General features: G+C 44.7%; 1 protein-coding gene across 2 annotated transcripts in view; it reads left to right on the top strand.

Moving 5' to 3' along the window:
- LOC120927969 (SH3 domain-binding glutamic acid-rich-like protein) overlaps positions 1 to 21,659 on the top strand; it is a 108,037-nt gene that overhangs the window by 55,078 nt on the left and 31,300 nt on the right. For both annotated transcript variants that reach the window (XM_040338998.1, XM_040338997.1), the window contains exon 4: positions 18,056 to 18,136. In XM_040338998.1, the coding sequence (XP_040194932.1) occupies positions 18,056 to 18,136 (81 nt within the window). The remainder of the gene's footprint in view (positions 1 to 18,055; positions 18,137 to 21,659) is intronic.

The following is a 21,659-nucleotide window of genomic DNA, read 5'->3' as shown; positions in this document are numbered from 1 at the left end:
CCTGACGAAGCTACCACGACTAGCGAAACTAGTAGAGATCCTGATCTGTATGACCCCCTCCGCCTCATCGCTGCCCGCACACTAGGGCCTATATATACCACCTCGATGACGTGTTGGCTGGTCTTATAATCTGTTTCACACTATTACTGTTGTAATTTTAAAACATTGTGTACTCCTCAATTCTCTTATGTTATGTATTTTTTAATAAATTAAACTTTTTTACCTTTACTATACTTTTTCTGTATAACTGATTTATCTAGTACCGATACAGTCCACTAGCCCTTACCCACTCCCCCTGGCTTCTTTGTGTCTCGCAAGTCGCCCCTAAAGTCGTACAAGAACCTTTTTCTAAGTCGAGCGACGTGAGTTGTTCAAATTAGAACGGTTCCATTGAATAGAGCGGAGCGCGACTTTTCAGCCGGCTGAGTCGCTTGATGAGTCGCCCCTGTGTGAACTTGCTCTTACCTTCTGTCCAATAGCAATAAAGAGACTCAGTCACTATAACTCTTCTTTACTCTATGGAAACTTTTAGAACAAATTCTATAGAGAAACATTATTCCATCTTCCATGGCCGGCCCAGTCCAGATTTCTTGACCACCAATGGGGTTTTTCTAGTAACTACCAGCTATCCTGGAACAGGTGGCATTCCACTAAAAGGGGAAAAAAATCACAAAATGAGAACTTGATATTCTAAGATGAGGCTGTTACTCTAACAAGGACTTAGATTCGACCTTCTCATCTTTTTAACTACTTCGAGCCGGGGCCATAGGCAAATGACGGCCACGTGGTGGCTCTTAAATGCTGGAAGGACGTCTATTGACGTCCTCGGCTACTCTGGCCACTGGGGGGCGCGCGTGCCCGGCCCGTCACTGGCTTGCCGATGCGTGTGCCTGGCGGCCTCGATTTCAACCCGGCACCCACGATCGGCCATTACACAGACAAGTACGTGGATCTGTGTGTGTAAACACATAGATCCAAGTCCTGTCAGGGAGAGAGGAGACCGATGCTGTGTCCCTTGTACATAGGGACACAGATCGGTTACCTCCCCCAGTCATTTCCCTTCCCCCACAGTTAGAATCACTAGTAGGGAACACATTTAACCCCTTCCTCGCCCCTAGTGTTAACCCCTTCCCTGCCAGTCACATTTATACAGTAATCAGTGCATATTTATAGCACTGCTCGCTGTATAAATGTGAATGGTTCCAAAAATGTGTCAAAAGTGATCCGATGTGTCCGCCATGATGTCGCAGTTCCAATAAAAATTGCAGATCGCCACCATTACTTCATACCCATTCCTTCCAACTTGAGGCCCGTACACACGATCAGATTTTATGACAATAATTGTCTGATGGCCGTGTTGTGTTGGATAATCCGACCGTGTGTATGCTCCATCAGACAATTGTTGGCGGAATTAACGAAAACAAATTGTGGCTGTTCATCCTCACCAACTGTCTGACAATAAATCTGTTACGTCGGATTATCCGATCGGGTGTACGCAAACCCATCCAACTAAAATCCAAAGTCCAAACACGCATGCTCGGAACCAATGCTAAACATCAGACAACAATAGCAGAAGCCTCCTGCACATATACGTTGGCAGAAAGATACGGACAGGCATATCAACGTACCTGTACGTCCCCTATAAATGCCTGTCTGTAGCGCTCGCGACCCTGCCGTCACCCCCGAGAGTCGGACCGCGGGTCCCGCGGACACTATCGCCGCGGGGATCCCCGCAATCGTCTCACGGAGGTATAGAGTGGAGAGATGCTTGTGTAAACAAGCATCTCTCCGCTCTGACTAGTGACAATGACACTGATCTCGGCTCCGTGTACTCCGTGAGCCCATCCCCCGTACAGTAAGAAACACTATGCAGGGAACACTTAACCCCTTCAGCGTCACCTAGTGTTAACCCCTTCCCTGCCAGTGTCATTTTCACAGTAAACAGTGCATTTTATAGCATTGATTGCTGTGAAAATGACACTGGTCTCAAAAATGTGTCAAAAGTGTCCGATGTGTCCACCATAATGTCGCAGTCATGAAAAAAAAAAAATTATCCCCGCCATTACTAGTAAAAAAAGAAATAAAAAAATGCCATAAAACTATCCCCTATATTGTAAACGTTATAACTTTTGCGCAAACCAATCGATAAACGCTTATTGCGATTTTTTTTTTTACCAAAAATATGTAGAAGAATACGTATCGGCCTAAACTGAGGAAAAAAAAAATGTATATATTTTTTGGGGTCTATTTATTATAAATTATATTGTAAAAAATATTGAATTTTGTTTTTCAAAATTGTCGCTCTATTTTTGTTTATAGCGCAAAAAAATAAAAACTGCAGAGGTGATCAAATACCACCAAAAGAAAGCTCTATTTGTGGGAAAAAAAGGACGCCAATTTTGTTTGGGAGCCACGGCGCACGACCGCGCAATTGTCAGTTAAAGCGACGCAGTGCCCAATCGCAAAAGGTGGCCGGGCCATTTAGCTGCAAAATGGGCCGTGGCATAAGTGGTTAAAGCGGGGGTTCACCCAAAAAAAAAAAGTTTAATATTACATCTAGCAGAGCCAGCATAGTAAGGGCATTTACTTTCTGTGTTTTTTTCTCTGTACATACCTTTATATTCTGTTTTTGTCCAGGGCTTCCGGGTTCCGATGACTGCGGGACTGGGCGTTCCTATCCTTCTGTTCGATGATTGACGGCTTGTGAAACAGGTGACCTGTCGCACATCGCGCGTCACCAGATTTCCGGAAATAGCTGAGCTGCGAGTCGGCACTATACGGCACCTGCGCAGTCAGCTCTACACGGCGGGCGCAGGCGTCGTATAGTGCCGACTCGCAGCTCGGCTATTTCCGGAAATCTGGTGACGCGTGTTGTGCGACAGGTCACCTGTTTCACAAGCCGTCAATCATCGTTTTTAAATTCGTTTTTAGGGTGAACCTCCACTTTAAATAAGACAAAAAAAAAAAAAAAACGTTATCTGTCACCAACAAAAAATGTAAAATCTTTTGGCTACGTGTTGCATTACTGAGTAGTTCTCAATCAAACTATCATAGTACTGAAAACTTAAAAGTGTCCCAGTAATGAAGGGGGTTTATACAGACGGGCATTCAAGAGGTTAATAAAGGAACACATGGCCTGGATAAAGAGAAACAGGTCTTGTGCATTTAATTCTGTTATCCTTGTATGTATTTCTATGTTCAATTCTCCAGCTTGAGTAGATTGAACCTTTAAATTACAAATAAAAAATAAAAAACAAATAAAAAAAAAATATATGAACATAAAAATAAAAAACAATAACAGCCCTGGTATGGAATGAAAGGAACACTCGGGGAACACCGAACAATGGTCCAAAAAAAAAAAAATCAAATAAAAAAAATAAATGGAGGGGCTTGTCCTTTTTTCTAGAACCTTGGCCTGTCCCTGAGCCCCCGCAGAGCCGGCGGACATGGCGCTGATCTGACATACAATATGGAGGCTCCTGCCTGAGCAGATGGCCTCCATCGCTTGCTTCATTCACAGATCATCGCAGAGGACATAAGCTGATGTACAGAGAATTGGCTGGAGGAGCATTATGTCACCGTCTGGCCTGATTGCAACCGCCTGCCTCTACAGGGACAGAAAACAAAGCTTCATCCCATCCTGCACACTGTGACTGGCAATAAACAGCTCAGCACTGAGCCCTGTAGGTTTCATTAATATCACATCGCCTGGCCTGTCCAATGGAGATTATACAGCTTGGCTCGCCATCTAGTGGCCAAATAGCAAACCGCTGCTGAAGATTACAGCAACCATTTTCCTATGTGTGTTTCTATCTTTTATGTAGCAGTGTGAACCTGCAATGTCTCTGCAATGGTAGGTTAGAATCCCAAGGGGGGGCCATTCGCACTTCAGGGGTTCCCTGTGGAAAACATAACCTTGGTAGCAGCAAGAAAACCACAATTAAGTGGAGAAAACCATTGAAAGCAATTAGGATCATTCACACCAATATGTATAATCTTATTATCAGGGCTTTTCTTCCAGTGGGAACACAGTTCTGGCACCTCCAGCACTGGATGTATATAATGCCAAGAGGTGCTGGGTGATCTATTGTTGCTCAGGGGGATTTTATGCTGCTGGTGGTTTCTTGGGGGGGGGGGGGTGCAGTTGTTGATGGGAGAGATCCAGAGCTTTTTTTCTCAGAAAATAGGTGCAGGAACTCAACCAAAACCCTGTTCAGATTTCACAAACAGTAAAAGGGTCTTAAAGGGGCATTAAATACCAGGATTGCATTACATACAGAGTGCAGAGTTCAGGGGGTTACACACAGAGTGCAGAGCTGTCACCTATAAACACAGAAACCAGACTTCTGTGTTTACAAGTGATTGTAGTAAGCAGGCACCAAAGGGTCTGAGTCAGAGGTGGTGGAACCGAGTTCCCCCAAGTTCCCCCTGAAAAAAAGCCCTGGAGAGATCTACTGTTGAGGAAAGGGTCTATTGATGCTGGCTTGTGGGAGTTCTATTTCTGCTCTTGAAGTCTAATTTTGCTAGGGTGGATCTACAGTATTGTTGCTGGGGAATATTTTGTTGTGGGCGTCTACTGTTACTGGGGGGTTCTATTTTTGCTGTGAGTTCATATTGTTGCTGGGGCATCTGATTTTGCTGGGGGTATCTATTGTTGCTGGGCAGATCTATTGTTGTTGGGGTGAATCTATTATTGCTGGGCAGATCTATTGCTGCTGGAGGGTCTATTGTTGCTGGAATAAGCCTATTATTACGGGGGTCTATTGTAACTGGGGGGTTCTATTGTTGCTGGGAGTTCCTAGTTCCTATTGTTGCTGGGAGTTCCCAGTTCCTATTGTTGCTGGGGTATCTGATGCTACTGGGGGGATCTATTGTTGCTGGGGGGTATTGTTGCTAAGGATATCTATTGTTGCTGGGCTAGTCTATTGTTGCTGGGCGGATCTATTGTTGTTGGGGTGGATCTATTGCTGCTGGGGTTAGCCTATTGTTGCTGGAGGGGGTCTATTGTTCCTATAGTTGTTGGGGTATCTGATGTTGCTGGGGGAATCTATCTATTGTACCTATTCTCTTTTAAAAAAAAAACACCCTGCTTATTATTATTGATATCATTATGCAGGATTATATAGTGCTAGTGTATAAACACAATACATATGTCAAAAACCCCCTTCTTTCATCTCAGTGCTTCATTAGAATATAGAGCAAGATATGAAAAGATAATACTTTTTTGATAATTCAGTTTTAAAGCAGACTTGTGTTTCCTGTCAGGTAGCAATTGTTCTGTTTCAGATGTCACTTTGTGAATCTGTCTGTACAGTAGGGATGAGCCGAACACCCCCCCCCCCCCCGTTCGGTTCGAACGGACCGACCATTTGCGCGAACATTTAGAACCCCATTGAAGTCTATGGGACTCGAACGTTCGAATTCAAAAGTGCTCATTTTAAAGCCTAATATGCAAGTTATTGTCGGAAAACGTCTTTGAGAACCCGGGTCTTGCCCCAGGGAACATGTATCAATGGAAAAAAAAGTTTTAAGAACAGTCGTTTTTTCTGGAGCAGTGATTTTAATGATGCTTAAAGTGAAAAAAAAAAAGAAAAATTCCTTTAAATATTGTACCTGCTGGATGTCTATAGTATGCCTGTGAAGTGGCACGTGTTTAGAACTGTCCCTGCACAAAATGAGATTACTATAATAAAAAAGAAATTTAAAACTGCTTGCGGCTTTAATGTAATGTCTGGTCCCTGCAATATGGATGGAAATCATTGAGAAAAATAGCACAGACACAGACAGTACACACACCACGTAGCTTTAGGTGCACACTGCAGAGGACACAAGCAATACACCACGTGAGAATACTGCGGCTAGCACAATCACCTGCCTGCCAGTAAATTAGGAAGAGCTGATCTAGCTAAACTATACAGTGCATAAATATATATACAACACCTGGGATGCATATATATCCTCTACACAGTGGAACTTTAACTGACTAGCCTGCCTGCTCTATCTACCTACTAAAAATGACACTCTTTCTCTCTCTCTCTGTCTTCTCTCTTTTAACCACCGCAACACACTACACAAGGCCGACCTGCAGGCGGCCTTTTATAGTGTGGGGCGTGTACTAAACCCCCGAGCCATAATTGGCCAAAGCCACCCTGGCTTTGGCCAATTATGGCTCTCCGTTTTTTGCAAACTGTGATTGGCCAAGCATGCGGGTCATAGTGCATGCTTGGCCAATCATCAGCCAGCAATGCACTGCGATGCCGCAGTGAATTATGGGCCGTGAAACAACTCGAATTTTGCGCGAACGGCCCAAAACGTTCGTAATTCGACGAACAATCGAACATACGATGTTCGAGTCGAACATGAGTTTGACTCGAATATGAAGCTCATCCCTACTGTACAGTTTGGTCATCTGCTGACTTAACACCGTGGGCCAGATTCACTGAAAAAGTACGCCGGAGTATCTGCTGATACTCCGGCGTACTTTCAAATTTGCCGCGTCGTATCTTTATTTGGAATTCTCAAACAAAGATACGACGGCATTTGGCTAAGATCCGACAGGCGTACGGCTTCATACGCCTTCGGATCTTAGGATGCAATACTTCAGCGCCCGCTGGGTGGAGTTTGCGTCGTTTTCTGCATCGTGTATGCCAATTAGCCGTTTACGGCAATCCGCGACGGTACGCGCGTTAGTCGGCTTTTCCCGTCGTAAAGTTGCGATTGCTATTTAGGTGGTGTAAAATTAGACAGCCCATGTTAAAGTATGGCCGTTGTTCCCGCGTCGAATTTCAAATTTTTTTTTTGCGCAAGTCGTCCGGGAATACGAAAGTACGTAACGCACGTCGCCATTCAAAACATTACGTCGGGGCGACATCATTTTGCGCAAAGCACGGCGGGAAATTTCAAAACGGAGCATGCGCAGTACGTTCGACGCGGGAACGCGCCTAATTTAAATAGTACATGCCCCATTTGAATTAGGCGGGCTTGCGCCGGACGACTTTACGCTACGCTTTGTGAATCAAGCACTTACGCTGAAAACTTGCGACGGTGTAACGTAAACGGGATACGTTACGCCGCTGTAAAAGTACATGAATCTGGCCCCATCCATCCAATGCAATTTTACTTAAGATAGTTTCAGTGCAGAGGATGTGAAGCTCTCCTTACCTCCTTCATCCATTCTTGTGCAAGAAAACATTATTTTTTCCATAATTTTTAAATTAACCACTTCCCGCCCGCGCTATAGCTGAATGACGGGTACAGCGCAAGTGGACAGAAGAGAGCGGACGATGCAGCCAGGTGGAAGGGGTAGATGATGGAAAGGGACCAGATAGATGAAGGAGAAGGGGGACCAGAGCTGAGAGAAGGGGGGTGGAGCCAGATGGACAGACCAGGGGGTGGAGCCAGGAGGGAGGGAGCCAGGTGGACAGAAAAAACCTGGGTGGTGGTTGTGGGGGGTCTGCGTAGTACTCCTACCCATTCATCAAAAAATTGTACAAAGTGAATAAAGACAGTACATGAGTTTTTGGCAATTCCTTTCATTCAAAAAATAAAATAAAAAAATAAAAAACAATGTCTCCGGATGTATATCCATCTCATGCAGTCCGCTGCACCACCAGACCTGAAAGGGGGGGAAAAAAAACTTCTGATCTCTTCAAAGGCTCCCCAGCAACTGCCTGCTCCTCCTTCTGACTTTTCTTAAATAGGTAAGGGGTGGAGTCACCTGATAAAGTCACCGGGTGACCCCACCCCCCTTGTGACGTCATGGATCCAGTATGCCCCGTTTTCTGCTTTTCAGGCACACGCAAATGTCTGAAAAACACCTGTGCCAACCCACATAAAAATGTTTGAAGAAGCTCAAGTTTGGGATTTTCAGACTTCCAATTTTCCCAATTTCCGATTTTTCCAAAATTTCTAAAAATCGGAAATCGAAAATTGGAAATTCTAAAATTCTGAAATTCTAAAATTTTTAAATTAAAAAATCTGAAAATTTGGATTTTCAAAATTCCGAATTCCAAATTTTCGAATTTATGAATTTCTGAAAAAAGCTAAAAAATTAAAAACGAAAACAAACAAAATTTCGGCAGTGCACATGTCTATGAATAACTAAAGGCAAATAGACTGTGCACTTTACAAAAGGCAGTTGCGCTCTACAAGTGCAGTTCCTCCAGAGTTTAGTAAATAAGGCAAAGTTTCACTTTGCAAAGAGCAAGGAAAATAAAATAAAAAAATGAATTTTTGCTTGCACATGATTGGATGATTGAACTCAGCAGGGCTTCCCCTCATTTACCAAGTTGTGGAGCAACTGCCCTTTGCAAAGTGCACAGTCTATTTGCCTTTAGTAAATCAGCCACACTGTCTATAATTCAGAGTGAAAGTACATTCCAAATTTTGGGTTGTCACCTGAGCAGGAATTGAGGGGAAATCTTCCAAAGGGGACAGTAGTTTTGGTTTTCTGAATTGGTTATGGGACAGGATATTAAGGGAAATCTCTCCATTGGGACACGGATGGCAATAAAGAAACTGACAGAGGCTATAACCCTCCCTTACTCCAAAATTTAAAAAAGTTTTGCTTTAGTTATACTTTATTTGTTTGTTGGGCGTCATATGATGTCCAGCAGGATAACATGACAGCCTTCAGTGCCCTGATTACAGGAAAGCCCCAGCAGTGCCCATTAGGGCCACCAATCAGTGCCCATCAGTTACATCAATCAGTACCCATCAATGACAACAATCAGTGCCCATTAGTGAGGCAAGTCTGTGCAGCCTTTCAATGTCCATCAGTGCCACCCATCAGTGCCAATCAGTGCCCACCAGTTCTGCCCATCGGTGCGCACCAGTGGCGCCCATCAGTGCCCACCAGTGGTGCATATCAGTGTGACATATTAGTGCCGTCTCATCAGTGCCCATAAGTGCCACCTCATCAGTGCAGCCTCATCTTTGCACATCAGTGAAGGAGAAAAATTACTTATTTACAACATTTACTGACAGAAACTAAGAAAGAAAAAGAAAGCTCTATTTGTGTAAAGAAAATTATAAAAAAAATTAATTTGGGTACAGTGTAGCTATGAATAAGCACTGAGTTATAGTGCAAAACGTCAGCTTTTTTCTGTTTTTTGGCCGTGGCATGTTGTTTTGTGATCAACTTTTAATAAACCAGGATTTTTTTTGAGTGCGGCTGTCCCAATCTTCTTTCCTCAAGCCTGGGTACAGTGTAGCATGACCACGCAATAGTCATTCAAAGTGCAATAGCACTGAAAGCTGAAAAATGGCCTGGGCAGGAAGGGGGTGAAAGTGCCCGGTATTGAGGTGGCTAATGAATTTCATTCATAACAGCTGTGATTCCTATAGTGATGCTGTGATTGGCTCACAGCTTTAACATGGTACCTGGGCTATTTCATAGCACCCTATACCATGTGATTGCTATGGGCCAATCACAGCACACAATAGTAAATCACAGCTGTTATAAATGTAACCCATCCATGACAGCTCAAAACATTGCTGTTATAGTAATCATCACTGTAACAGCAATCAAAGTGTAAAATAAACTATGTGCAAACAGTAGCAAGTGGCAATAAAAAGTAAACCAATGTACATATAAATCTCACTGGTGTCTTCCACAGTGATCACAATCTGTGCCAGTCAGAGCACTGTGCAAACACATCGTCTGCAACCTATGTGTAAAACGTCAGCTCCTATGTGTGTTCAATCCCACACTCTGCCACTGTGATTTATAGATGTGATATCACCTATACTAATAGACCTCTAAATCAATAGACGGGCATGCTTAAAGCTACCATGTCAATGGTCCTCCACCAGGCCCGGACTGGCCATAGGGCATACCAGGCATATTCCCGGTGGGCCGTGGTGGCCCACGACGGCCCGCAGGTCACATCTCTGTAATGTAGGAGGGGTCTGTATGGGCTGTATTTTAGAGGGGGTCTGTAATGTAGGGGGGTCTGTAATGCAGAGGGGGTCTGTAATGTAGGGGGGTCTGTAATGTAGGTGGGGGTCTGTACTGTAGGGAGGTCTGTGTAACATGCAGGGGGTCCAGAACTGTTAGGGGGGTGTCTGTAACAAACTGTGGGGGGCTGTGTAATGTAAAGGGGTCCAGAGATGCGGTGCTATGTAATGTAAAGGGGTCCAGAGGTGCAGGGGGCTGTGTAATGTAAAAGGGTCCAGAGGTGCAGGGTGCTGTGTAATGTAAAGGGCTCCAGAGATGCAGGGTGCTGCATAATGTAAAGGCGTCCAGGGTGCTGTGTAATGTAAAGGGGTCCAGAGGTGCGGTGCTATGTAATGTAAAGGGGTCCAGGGTGCTGTGTAATGTAAAGGGGTCCAGAGGTGCAAGGTGCTGTGTAATGTAAAGGGGTCCAGAGGTGCAAGGTGCTGGGTAATGTAAAGGGATCCAGAGGTGCAGGGTGCCGTGTAATGTAAAGGGGTCCAGAGGTGCAGGGTGCTGTGTAATGCAAAGGGGTCCAGAGGTGCAGGGTGCTGTGTAATGCAAAGGGGTCCAGAGGTGCTGTGTAATGCAAAGGGGTCCAGAGGTGCAAGGTGCTGTGTAATGCAAAGGGGTCCATAGGTACAAGGTGCTGGAACCCCACATCCCATCATTAACCGCTGCCGCAAAGCGCCGCCGCCGTGCCCCCCCCCCCCCCCCCGGCTGCTCGGTCTAAAATGCCCGGGCCTATTTTTTGGCCCAGTCCGGGCCTGTCCAATGTGTCCAGCAGCCACCACAGTTAATATACTACAGTTTCAATAAAAAAACTTGCATAGTGCTTACTGCTAGTATTTTATTAAAATGGCAAAGTGGTTTAAAAACAAACACTCACATAGTAAATTCAATGGATTTGTCCGGCCGCCATGGGAGAGACCTGTCAAAGTGGGCCAGTCTGGATGAAGTCCAGGGCCAAATTTTTGTCCCAGTCCAGCCCTGGCCTTAGGTGAGTTATGTCTGAGAAAGTACAATTGGAACACAATGCATCGGGTGTGGAGGAGTCTATGACGTCATCATGCATGTCTGTTGAAAGTTAAGAAACTAGGATTGGTGGCTTCCTGATAGGCTTGTGCATATGCTGATTTATCACCTGAATGTTTTTTAAACTACTTTGCCATTTGATTAACCACTAGAGGGCAGACCTACATTGCCGGGAGGACTTCATATGACGTTCTCTCCTTTGCACACTCCCTGCGCGCCCCCTGCGGCGCACTCTGTGATCACAGAGTCAATGAGTCTTGGTTGATGGGAGTAAGGGGCCGATCCCATCAGTGCCCATCACTGCCAGCTATCAGTGCCCTTCAGTGCCACCTATCAATGCCTTTCACTGCCACCTATCAGTGCCACCTTATCAGTGCCCATCAATAGAGCCTATCTGTGCAGCCTATCAGTGCCCATCATTGAAGGAGAAAAATTACCCGTTTGCAAAATTTTATAACAAAATATAAAACAGTTGTTTTTTTTTTTCCGGCCTTTTTTCATTTTTTTTTTAACAAAAGAAAAAACCCAGTGGTGATCAAATACCACCATAAGAAAGCTCTATTTGTGTGAAAAAATTATACAAATGTCATTTGGATACAGTTTTGCATGACCGCGCAATTGTCATTCAAAGAATGCCAGCGCTAAAAGCTGAAAATTGGTCTGGGCAGGAAGAGGGGTTAAGTGCCTAGTAAGCAAGTGGTTTAAAGACTTGCAGTGAGCACTATAAAAGTTTCATTTTTTTTTTGGAGCTGCAATATATTACCTGTAGTGGTTGCACGTAGTTTAATCTTTTTTTTTTTATATGGATTTGTTAATTTATTGTTTATTTATGCATTTACTGTCATGTGACAAAACAATCATATAACAAGTCAGCACAACCACCCTAATTATAAGATAAACACACACATAATGCCTTATAGTCCATGCTAAGTTGCAGCCAACACTCTTTTGATGTGTTCACAGCCAACCACTATACAAAAGTACTTAAAATGTGTAAATAAATGTGTAAATAACTTGTACAACCTAAATGCAACCAAATATAAATCAACCTAATAATGTGATGATATAAATATGTGAAGTCTAATAGTAACTCTGGCACAACTCCACACAATTACAGACACCACAATAATCTCATAGGTCTGTGAAACCACTTGTGTACTATGAACATTCTTAGGCCTCCTGAGGAAGCCCAATCAGAGGGTGTAACCCGTATCGGTGGGAGGAGCCAAAGCCCGTGAAGTCATATATCTGTAGCGCCCCCCCCCCCTACTTTCAGTACACTAAAGTTAGTGGGGAATGGGAGGCTTAGTTTTACTCCCATTCACAAATTATGGAAATTCAGGCTGCTGTAAATTCCAGAATTTGTCCTGTAGGTCAGTCTGCGCTCCAGAGGTACGTTATCACCCCTGGGCGGCAGTTGGCGCTAGAGGGATTCTGGCAGACCCACCTGCTCCCAGCAGCTAATCAGAGGAGTTCTTCCCTCATTGGGCATGTTGAGGGGGGGGATATATCTGTGGCAGCCGCTTTTGGCGGGCTGTTCTTGCGGGGCCCGAGTTCCAGGCGCGGTGCCCACCTTCAGGGTACGCGCATCCATGGGCCCTGCCACCATGTCCTGCCATGCTGAGGCCGTGTACCATGCTGAGCCTCTTCCTACTATTGAAAGGGGCCCCAGCGACTTGCTGGGTCCCTGCCCTTTTGCTGAGAGGATCCTAAGCTGGGAGCTGTGCGATGGGGGATTGGCCCGGGAGAACCTAGAACCAGAGGTTGTCCAGGAGGCCCAGATGAACCATCGGGGATCCGGTCACCGCACCGTATGACAGGTATGCTCAAGCTGTCAGTGGGTGACATTGATTGAACAAACTGGGAGGATTTGCTCAAACTGTTTTCACAAATCCTAAATTGTCCAGCATGTGGCAGAGGCCTTGAGTCGGGCCTGTGGCAGAGGTCTGTTACCTCCCAGTGATTTGTAAGTGACGCTCTGGCTGCCAGGCCTGAGATTACTGCCTGTCCGAGGGCACTTTACCCACCCTGATCGGGGTGGCGACGAATTGAGCTACACTATTGCTGAGAGCAGGCTTGCTCTCTCTGAATATCCAAGGCAGGCTTGCTCTCTCTGAATATCCAAGGCCTGATACTAAAATTTCCTCTACGCTCATCAACCTTCTCTATCGTGTCTCATGTTGATGTTGGCCAGGTTGGGCCTTGGAATAAAGCATTGAAAAACTGAATTGGTGTCTGGATACTTGCTCTCTACTTACACTCACATAAGTCACCCCTAGACCAAGTCAAGAAGGTAACTTAAAAAGCCGGTCCCAAAACTAATCAGCGGCTCCTTCGAGGGTAGCGCTACACATCGATTTCCAGTTTAAGCCTGAAGAGCTGATGGTTCTTGTGGGTGTTTTTAATCCAGTTTTTTTCTGCAATAAATGTGGGTGAATGGAGAGCACTATGGTTTTTTGGTTCCGTTTCATGATATAACATACTGAGGAACGAGGATTGAAAAGGGAAAGGAAGCATGGAAAGATAAGTAGATCTAGCTGCATTCTCTATAGGAGGAGTATATTAAAGGCTTATTTCACTGTAGTGGGGTCAGATATTTAAGGTGAGCGAACACTTCACCTATTGGTGGTGGGTCACCAGAAGTACTTTGAAGAGAGAAGAAGGTTCATAGTGCACATGTGGTTTCACAGGCTTTTATGAGATTATCGTTTATTTCTTTACTCGCATTAATTTTAGGTGTCTGTAATTGTGTGGAGTTGTGCCAGAGTTACTAGTGACTTTACATATTTATATCATCACATTATTAGGTTGATAAACAAGGGCTAAATTTAACGTGTATCCCTTAAGAGCCGGTTCACACTGGGGCGGCATGACTTCGGGGGCGACTCGGCAAGGCGTCCTGAAGACGACTTCAGAGGCGACTTGCAAAATGACTTTTGTATAGAAGTCAATGCGAGTCGCCCTCGAAGTCATACAAGAACCTTTTTCTAAGTCGGAGCGACTTGCGTCGCTCCTATTAGAACGGCTCTGGTGAATAGAATGGGACGCGACTTGTCAGGCGGCTGAGTCGCCTGAAGAGTCACCACAGTGTGAACCGGCTCTCAGGGTGATACTGAGGATACACTGGTACCAGTGTATAGGGCACTTGGGTCTAAGGTCCCCGAACCAAAGAGCCAAGAGGGAGCAAAAGGGGCCAGTTAGGTTTATCGCGGTACCGGTGTAGAGTTACAAAATAAGATAAAGATATATAAAAAATTATACATTTTTATTTCAAAATACAGATGAACGATTACAAAATTAAAATAGTGACAACCAAACAACGACACCAAAACAGAGGTCCCCGGTAGGGGAGGACATTACGATGAGTTGAGGGTTGTGACAGTATCTCAACTAGTTTCGCAGATTATACCGCTTCATCAGGAGAAGATCTAGGAATAGTTAAACAATATATCAGTAATAAGTTAAAAAACAGTGTAAATAAACAAAGGGAAAGGACACAGGTTTAATTGCTCACCTAAAACAGGTCCGCTGATGGGGTACCTAGATCTTCTCCTGATGAAGCGGTATAATCCACAAAACTAGTTGAGATACTGTCACAACCCTCAACTCATCGTAATGTCCTCCCCTACCGGGGACCTCTGTTTTGGTGTCATTGTTTGGTTGTCACTATTTTAATTTTGTAATCGTTCATCTGTATTTTGAAATAAAAATGAATCGTTTTTTATATATCTTTATCTTATTTTGTAACTCTACACCGGCACCGCGATAGTCCTAACTGGCCCCTTTTGCTCCCCCTTGGCTCTTTGGTTCGGGGACCTTAGACCCAAGTACCCTATATCTTGATCTCAAGGATGATGGTACCTCCCACTACAATACTAATTTATCTTACCCCTGAGGCTCCCTTTCTCACTGGTACCAGTGTGCCACCGTCCCAATATTGTATGAATTCTGGCTAAGGACTAGTGATTTGTTGACTTTAACTGCTTGCCGACCGTGCACCGCCATTCTACGTCGGCAAGCTGACTCTCCTGGGCGAGAGCACGTCATACTACGTCGGCTCTTTCAGCCGCCACTCGCCCCCGACTCCTGTGCGTGTGCCCGGCGGGCGCGATCGCCGCCGGGCACACGCGATTGCTCGTTACAGAGCGGGGACCGGGAGCTGTGTGTGTAAACACACAGCTCCCGGTCCTGTCAGCGGGGGAAACGCTGATTTTCTGTTCATACAATGTATAAACACCGGATCAGTGTTTCCCCTAGTGAATCCACCCCCCCCCCCCACAGTAAGAACACACCCAGGGACATACTTAACCCCTTCCCCGCCCCCTAGTGTTAACCCCTTCACTGCCAGTGGCATTTTTATAGTAATCCAATGCATTTTTATAGCACTGATCGCTATAAAAATGCCAATGGTCCCAAAAATGTGTCAAAGTGTCCGAAGTGTCCACCATAATGTCGCAATACCGAAAAAAAATCGCTGATCGCCGCCACTAGTAAAAAAAAAATATTAATAAAAATTACATAAAAATACCCCCTATTTTGTAAACGCTATAACTTTTGCGCAAACCAATCAATAAACGCTTATTGCGATTTTTTTTTACGAAAAATAGGTAGAAGAATACGTATCGGCCTAAACTGAGGGAAAAAATTTTTTTTTTTATATATTTTTGGGGGATATTTATTATGGCAAAAAGTAAAAAATATTCATTTTTTTCAAAATTGTCGCTCTATTTTTGTTTATAGCGCAAAAAATAAAAACCGCAGAGGTGATCAAATACCACCAAAAGAAAGCTCTATTTGTGGGAAAAAAAGGACGCCAATTTTGTTTGGGAGCCACGTCGCACGACCGCGCAATTGTCTGTTAAAGCGACGCAGTCCCGAATCGCAAAAAGTACTCTGGTCTTTGGGCAGCAATATGGTCTGGGGGTTAAGTGGTTAAAGGCACACGATAAGTATGATAAGAAACTAATTTATTTATTTTATAGAGATGTCATAAAAAAGTTACAAATATAAAATCAAAGAAATTAAATCAATAACTGTTCCACACAGGTTGTCACAATCGTAATACAGTTCTATCATAAAAGACTCAGAAAGGAGTACGATCAAAGGTTAGCTGTGTGATGTGTAACCAGGCGGTTACACATCACACTCCTCTTATAGAGAATGCAGCTAGATCTCCTTATCTTTCCATGCTTCCTTTCCCTTTTCAATCCTCTTATCATACTTATCGTGTGCCTTCAAAGTCCACAAATCACTAGTCCTTAGCCAGAATTCATACATTATCAGGTTGATTTATATGTGGTTGCATTTATTCACATACTCGCTGCGCCACACTTAACACATTTTTATGTGATTTTTGTGAGTCTGATGTATTTACAGATATTTTTTGTACAGTGGAACCTTGGATTACGAGCATAATCTGCTCCAAAGCACTTGCATATCAAAGCGAGTTTCCCCATAGAAGTCAATGGAAACTAAAATAATTAGTTCCGCATTGACTTCTACGGCATGCAATACCGCATGTGGCCAGAGGTGGGGGGGGGGGGGGTGCGGAGAGCCTTGGAAATACTCGGAAAGGCTCAGGGACAGCTCAGCTGAACTCGGAAAACCCTCGGAAAGGCTCGGGAACAAAGAATTTCTGAGCAGGGGTGGACTGACAACTCATGGGGACCCTGGACGATAGAAGATTATGGGGCCCCCGGGCTTACAGATGGCCACCACGCCAGGAGGCAGTGCATAGGCAGGGCAGCTAAAATCTCTGGATTTTCACATCAAAAGCATGTCAGTTTTGGACATATCAGGGACAGATGTAAAGAAAACACAGATTTTTACATACTGTCCCTGGTTTTATTGAGCCTGGCAACCCTGATGGGGCCCCCTAGTGGCATGGGGCCCTCGGGCAGTGCCCGAGAGTCCCAATGGTCAGTCCGCCCCTGTTCCCGAGTATTTCCAAACGGCTCTGGTGCCCCCGCACCTCAGGCCAAATGCGGTACTGCACACCACTGTGGCTTGAATCCTGCTCGTTTTGCGAGACAACACTCACAAACCGAGTCAGGATTTAAAAAACAAAAAAGTGTTCGTATTGCGAAACACTCGTTAACCGAGTTAGTCGCAATCCGAGGTTTCACTGTATATAATTTACGTTTGGGAATGATGCACTAGTACATTTTTTTTAATTTTTTATCAAATCTACCGATGATATTTTTTCATATGAACGTCCATAAAAAAAATCTACCAATGTATGAATGAATGAATGAATGAATGACTTGTATAGCGCAACGCATGCGAACTGAATCGCCTCTGGGCGCTTTTTCCAGCCAGTATCTGCTTGGCTGGTGCAGTCATTTTTACCCCGTAGGATCATGACACGCTAGGGACACACAGTCATACACACATGTATACATATATACATGTATAACCAGCTTTGGATTATAAATCTTTTGGTTTATAGCCAGCTTTAAGCACTGATGAAAAAATAAAGGAAAAAATTGCGCTACTAAATAATAAGTGTAGCAGCCAGCACCAACAATGGAACAATGTTGTATACAGAAAATAAAAAATAAAAAGTGCAGCGCTGCACTTTTTCTTTTTTTTTAGCTTTAAGCACTGGCCTCTATACTGCTCTGGTCATTCCATTGAGAGTACAGCGAAACCTCAGATTGAGAGTAACGAGCGTTTCACAATACGAGCACTGTATTTTAAGTGTTGTCTCGCAAAACGAGCAGGATTCAAGCCGCAGCAGTACCGCATTTTGCCTGAGGTGGGGGGGGGGGTGCCCTAGCCGAGCGGTGGCCGCCCACCTCTGGCCACATGCGGTATTGCATGCCATTGAAGTCAATGCGGAACAAATTATTTTCTTTCCATTGACTTCAATGGGCAAACTCGCTTTGATATGCGAGTGTTTTGGATTACGAGCATTCTCCTGAAACGGATTATGCTCGTAATCCAAGGTTCCACTGTATTCAACAAACTCAGGATCATAAGAGATGGTCATAGGAGACAGTCCCTGCATCAGCAGTTAGCAACTTATTTAGGACACTTCATGGTATGTGGCTTCGTATTGATCTGAGTGTGCCTTTCTTTTGTTAGAGCATTGAAATTTCTGCTGAAGAGACAGAAAAGCCTGCTGAAAACCAAGAAGTGATAACCAACGCAGAAGAGGAGAAGCAGGTATGTGACCTTTGTAGTTGTTACCGAGTGATTCAAGGGCTTTTCCAGACCGCATGCAAACGTTTCTCAGTACGCGCCATAGTAGTGGTGAAGGCAGGAAGGCCTCTCACCTCGCTACTAAAATGTGGGACTTTGCGTGAACATACAGTATATAGACATTAAAATATAAATAAAACATGACAATATTTTTTACTTTTTGCTATAATCAATATCCCTAAAAAATATATATAATTTTTTTTCCTCAGTTTAGGCCGCTATGTATTCTTCTTCTTCTTCTTTTTTTGTATTAGTAATGGCGGCAATCTGCGCTATAAACAAATAAAGAGCGACAATTTTGAAAAATAAAAGCAATATTTTTTACTTTTTGCTATAATAAATATCCCCCAAAAATATATATATCAAAAAACTTTTTTTCCCCCCCCTCAGTTTAGGCCGATATTTGTTCTTTTTACATATTTTTGGTAAAAAAATAAATAAAATCGCAATAAGCGTATATTAACTGTTTTGCGCAAAAGTTATAGCGCCTACAAAATAGTTTTATGGCATTTTTATTAATATATTTTTTTAATTAGAAATGGCGGCGATCAGCGATTTTTATCGTGACTGCAACTTAATTGAGGACACATCAGACACTTTTGATGCTATTTTGGGACCATTGTCATTTCTACATCGATCAGTGCTATAAAAATTCACTGATTACTGTGTAAATGACACGGGCAGTGAAGGGCTTAAACACTAGGGGGCGCTGAAGGGGTTACGTGTGTCCTAGGGAGTGATTCTAACTGTGGGGGGGGGGGGGTGGGCTGCCAGTAACATGACCCTGATCACTGCTCCCGATGACAGGGAGCAGTAGATCAGTATCCTGTCACTAGGCAGAACAGGGAAATGCCTTGTTTACAAAGGCATCTCTTCCCGTTCTGGTTCTCCGTGACCCGATCGCCGGACACCGGTGGACATTGAGTCCCCGGGTCCCGCAGGCACGGTTGAGGAGCATGCGGCGTTCATGCCTACAATGCCGCAATTTAAAGGGGACGTACCTGTACGCCCATTTGCTTAGCCGAGCCATTGTGCCGACGTATATGCGCTGGTCGGCATGTGGTTAAACAAGTCCTTTATATGTGTTCTAATAAATGATGTCTTCTTATATTCCTTCTCATATAAAGTGAAGAGTGAGTTCCACAACCACCAATATACTGCACTCATGTGTATACAGCAATTACAACAATTTCTCCAAGCTTATGCAATGATCAACACAATATTTCTTCTTCTACTCTTTGATGTATAACCTTCCCAGTGAATGTCACCAGCAGTAACACGGTGTACTCACCTCAGTGTGTTAACCTATTATACCAAACTTTGGGCCAGATTCACATACAATTACGTTGCTCCTGGGCAGCGTAACGTATGTGATTTACGTTGCACCGCCGCAGGTTTACAGCGTAAGTGCCTGATTCTCAGAACACTTACCTGTAAACTTGCGGCGGTGTATCGTAAATGCGCTCGGCGCAAGCCCGCCCAATCCAAATGGGGCGGGCACCATTTAAATTAGGCGCGTTCCCGCGCCGAGCGTACTGCGCATGCTTCGTCGGGTAAATTACCCGACGTGCATTGCGCTAAATGACGTCGCACCGACGTCATTTGCTTAGACGTTAACGTAAATGGCATCCAGCGCCATTCACGGACGTCTTACGCAAACGACGCTGGCTTAGGACAACTAGGGCTAAGCCCTAATTTTACGCAACGTAACTCGACGGAAACGACGTACAGTTAGATCGACGGGCCGTTTGGGGATCGCCGTAAGTATTCATTTGCATATTCTACGCCGGCCGCAATGGCCTCGCCACCTAGCGGCCGGCCTAGAATTGCATCCTTAAGATCCGACAGTGTAATTCAATTACACCTGTCGGATCTTAGGGCTAGCTACGCGTAACTGATTCTATGAATCAGTCGCATAGTTAGGACGGGCGGATCACAGAGATACGACGGCGTATCAGGAGATACACTGTCGTATCTCTCTTCCCATCCCCAATGAGCATTCTCCTTTACAAGGTCTCATCCACCTCCTCAGCATGCCACCATCCTGTTTATATCTGGTCACCTCAACTGCTTTGTTCCAATATGAACCACACTTATAAGGTTATTCATCTACTGGCTCCTTCCTTCAAATTAAATAACAGCTCCACGTAGTTTATCATTAAAAAACAAATGCCTCTTTTACCGTGTTTCCCTGAAATAAGACCTACCCCGAAAATAAGACCTAGCGTTATTTTCCAGGAGGGCTATAATATAAGCCCTACCCCCAAAATAGGCCCTAGATTAAAATGCTTGTAAAATCCTATAATCCACTCTATTACAGTAGTATATAATATACAATATGAGCTAGATTCAGGTAGCTCGGCGCATATTTTTGCCAGCGTAGCGTATCGAATATACGCTACGCCGACGGCGCAGTATTCACAAAGCACTTGCCCCGTACGTTGCAGCGGCGTAGCGCAATATGGTCGGCGTAAGCCCGCCTAATTCAAAGTAGGCACGTAGTGGGCGTGCTACATTTAAATTAACCGTGACCCCATGTAAATGAAGGGCTGATCGAACGGCGCATGCGTGCGCATGCTCAGAATCACGTCGCATATACTCCCCAAGATACGTCGGCTCAATGCTTTTGACGTGAACGTCACCTACGCCCAGACCCATTCACGTACGACTTACGTAAACGACGTAAAATTCTACGCCTATTCCGACGTCCATACCTTAGCATGGGTTGCGCCACCTATAGCAGGGATAACTTTACGACGGACATACGCCTTACATAAATGGCGTAGATTACAGCGACGGGTGCAAGTACGTTCGTGAATAGGCGTATGTAGGTCATTTACATATTCGTAAAACAACGGAAGCGCCCCTAGCGGCCAGCGTAAATATGCACCCAAGATCCGACGGCGTAGGAGACTTACGTCGGTTGGATGAGGCCAGAATTCAGGCTTATCTAGTATAGAGAATAGGGCGCATAGATACGACGTTGCATCTGTTCACTTACGCTGCGTGTCTGTAGATACGCCAGCGTAAGTGTTCTGTGAATCTAGCTCTTTGTGTGTAGCGCCCATGTACTTTATAGTACGGGTGCTAGTCAAATTTAAGTACAGATCAGAGTATAGTTAAACTCTGATCCAGATTGTTAGTAGCAAATTGCGGTATCTGTCTCAGCTTGGCTGTGCTGTGAGCCCATTCTGCTGTGCTGGGGTGTTCTTCCAACCCCAGTACTGTAGGTGGCAGCAGTGGAGTCGAGGTTTGGGTGCTCTTCCCAGCAGCCAATCACGAGGGTTTGTCCTCGCTGTGCATGCTGGGAGGGGTATTTATGGGACAGACGCCATTGGTTCTGGGTCTTCTTCGTCCAGTGCGGCACCCACCTTTAGGGTGGCCACATCACGGCGCCCCAGCGTTATGGCCTACCTGGTCGGGGCATGCGTGCCACGCTGTGTTTCTGGTTCTGGGACAATGTTAGCCCGGAGCATCTGAACCAGCG

Source organism: Rana temporaria, chromosome 2, assembly GCF_905171775.1.
Source record: "Rana temporaria chromosome 2, aRanTem1.1, whole genome shotgun sequence".
NCBI classification, from domain to species: domain Eukaryota; kingdom Metazoa; phylum Chordata; class Amphibia; order Anura; family Ranidae; genus Rana; species Rana temporaria.
Note: the sequence above shows the minus strand (reverse complement) of the source record. Positions and strands in the feature narration are given on the sequence as shown.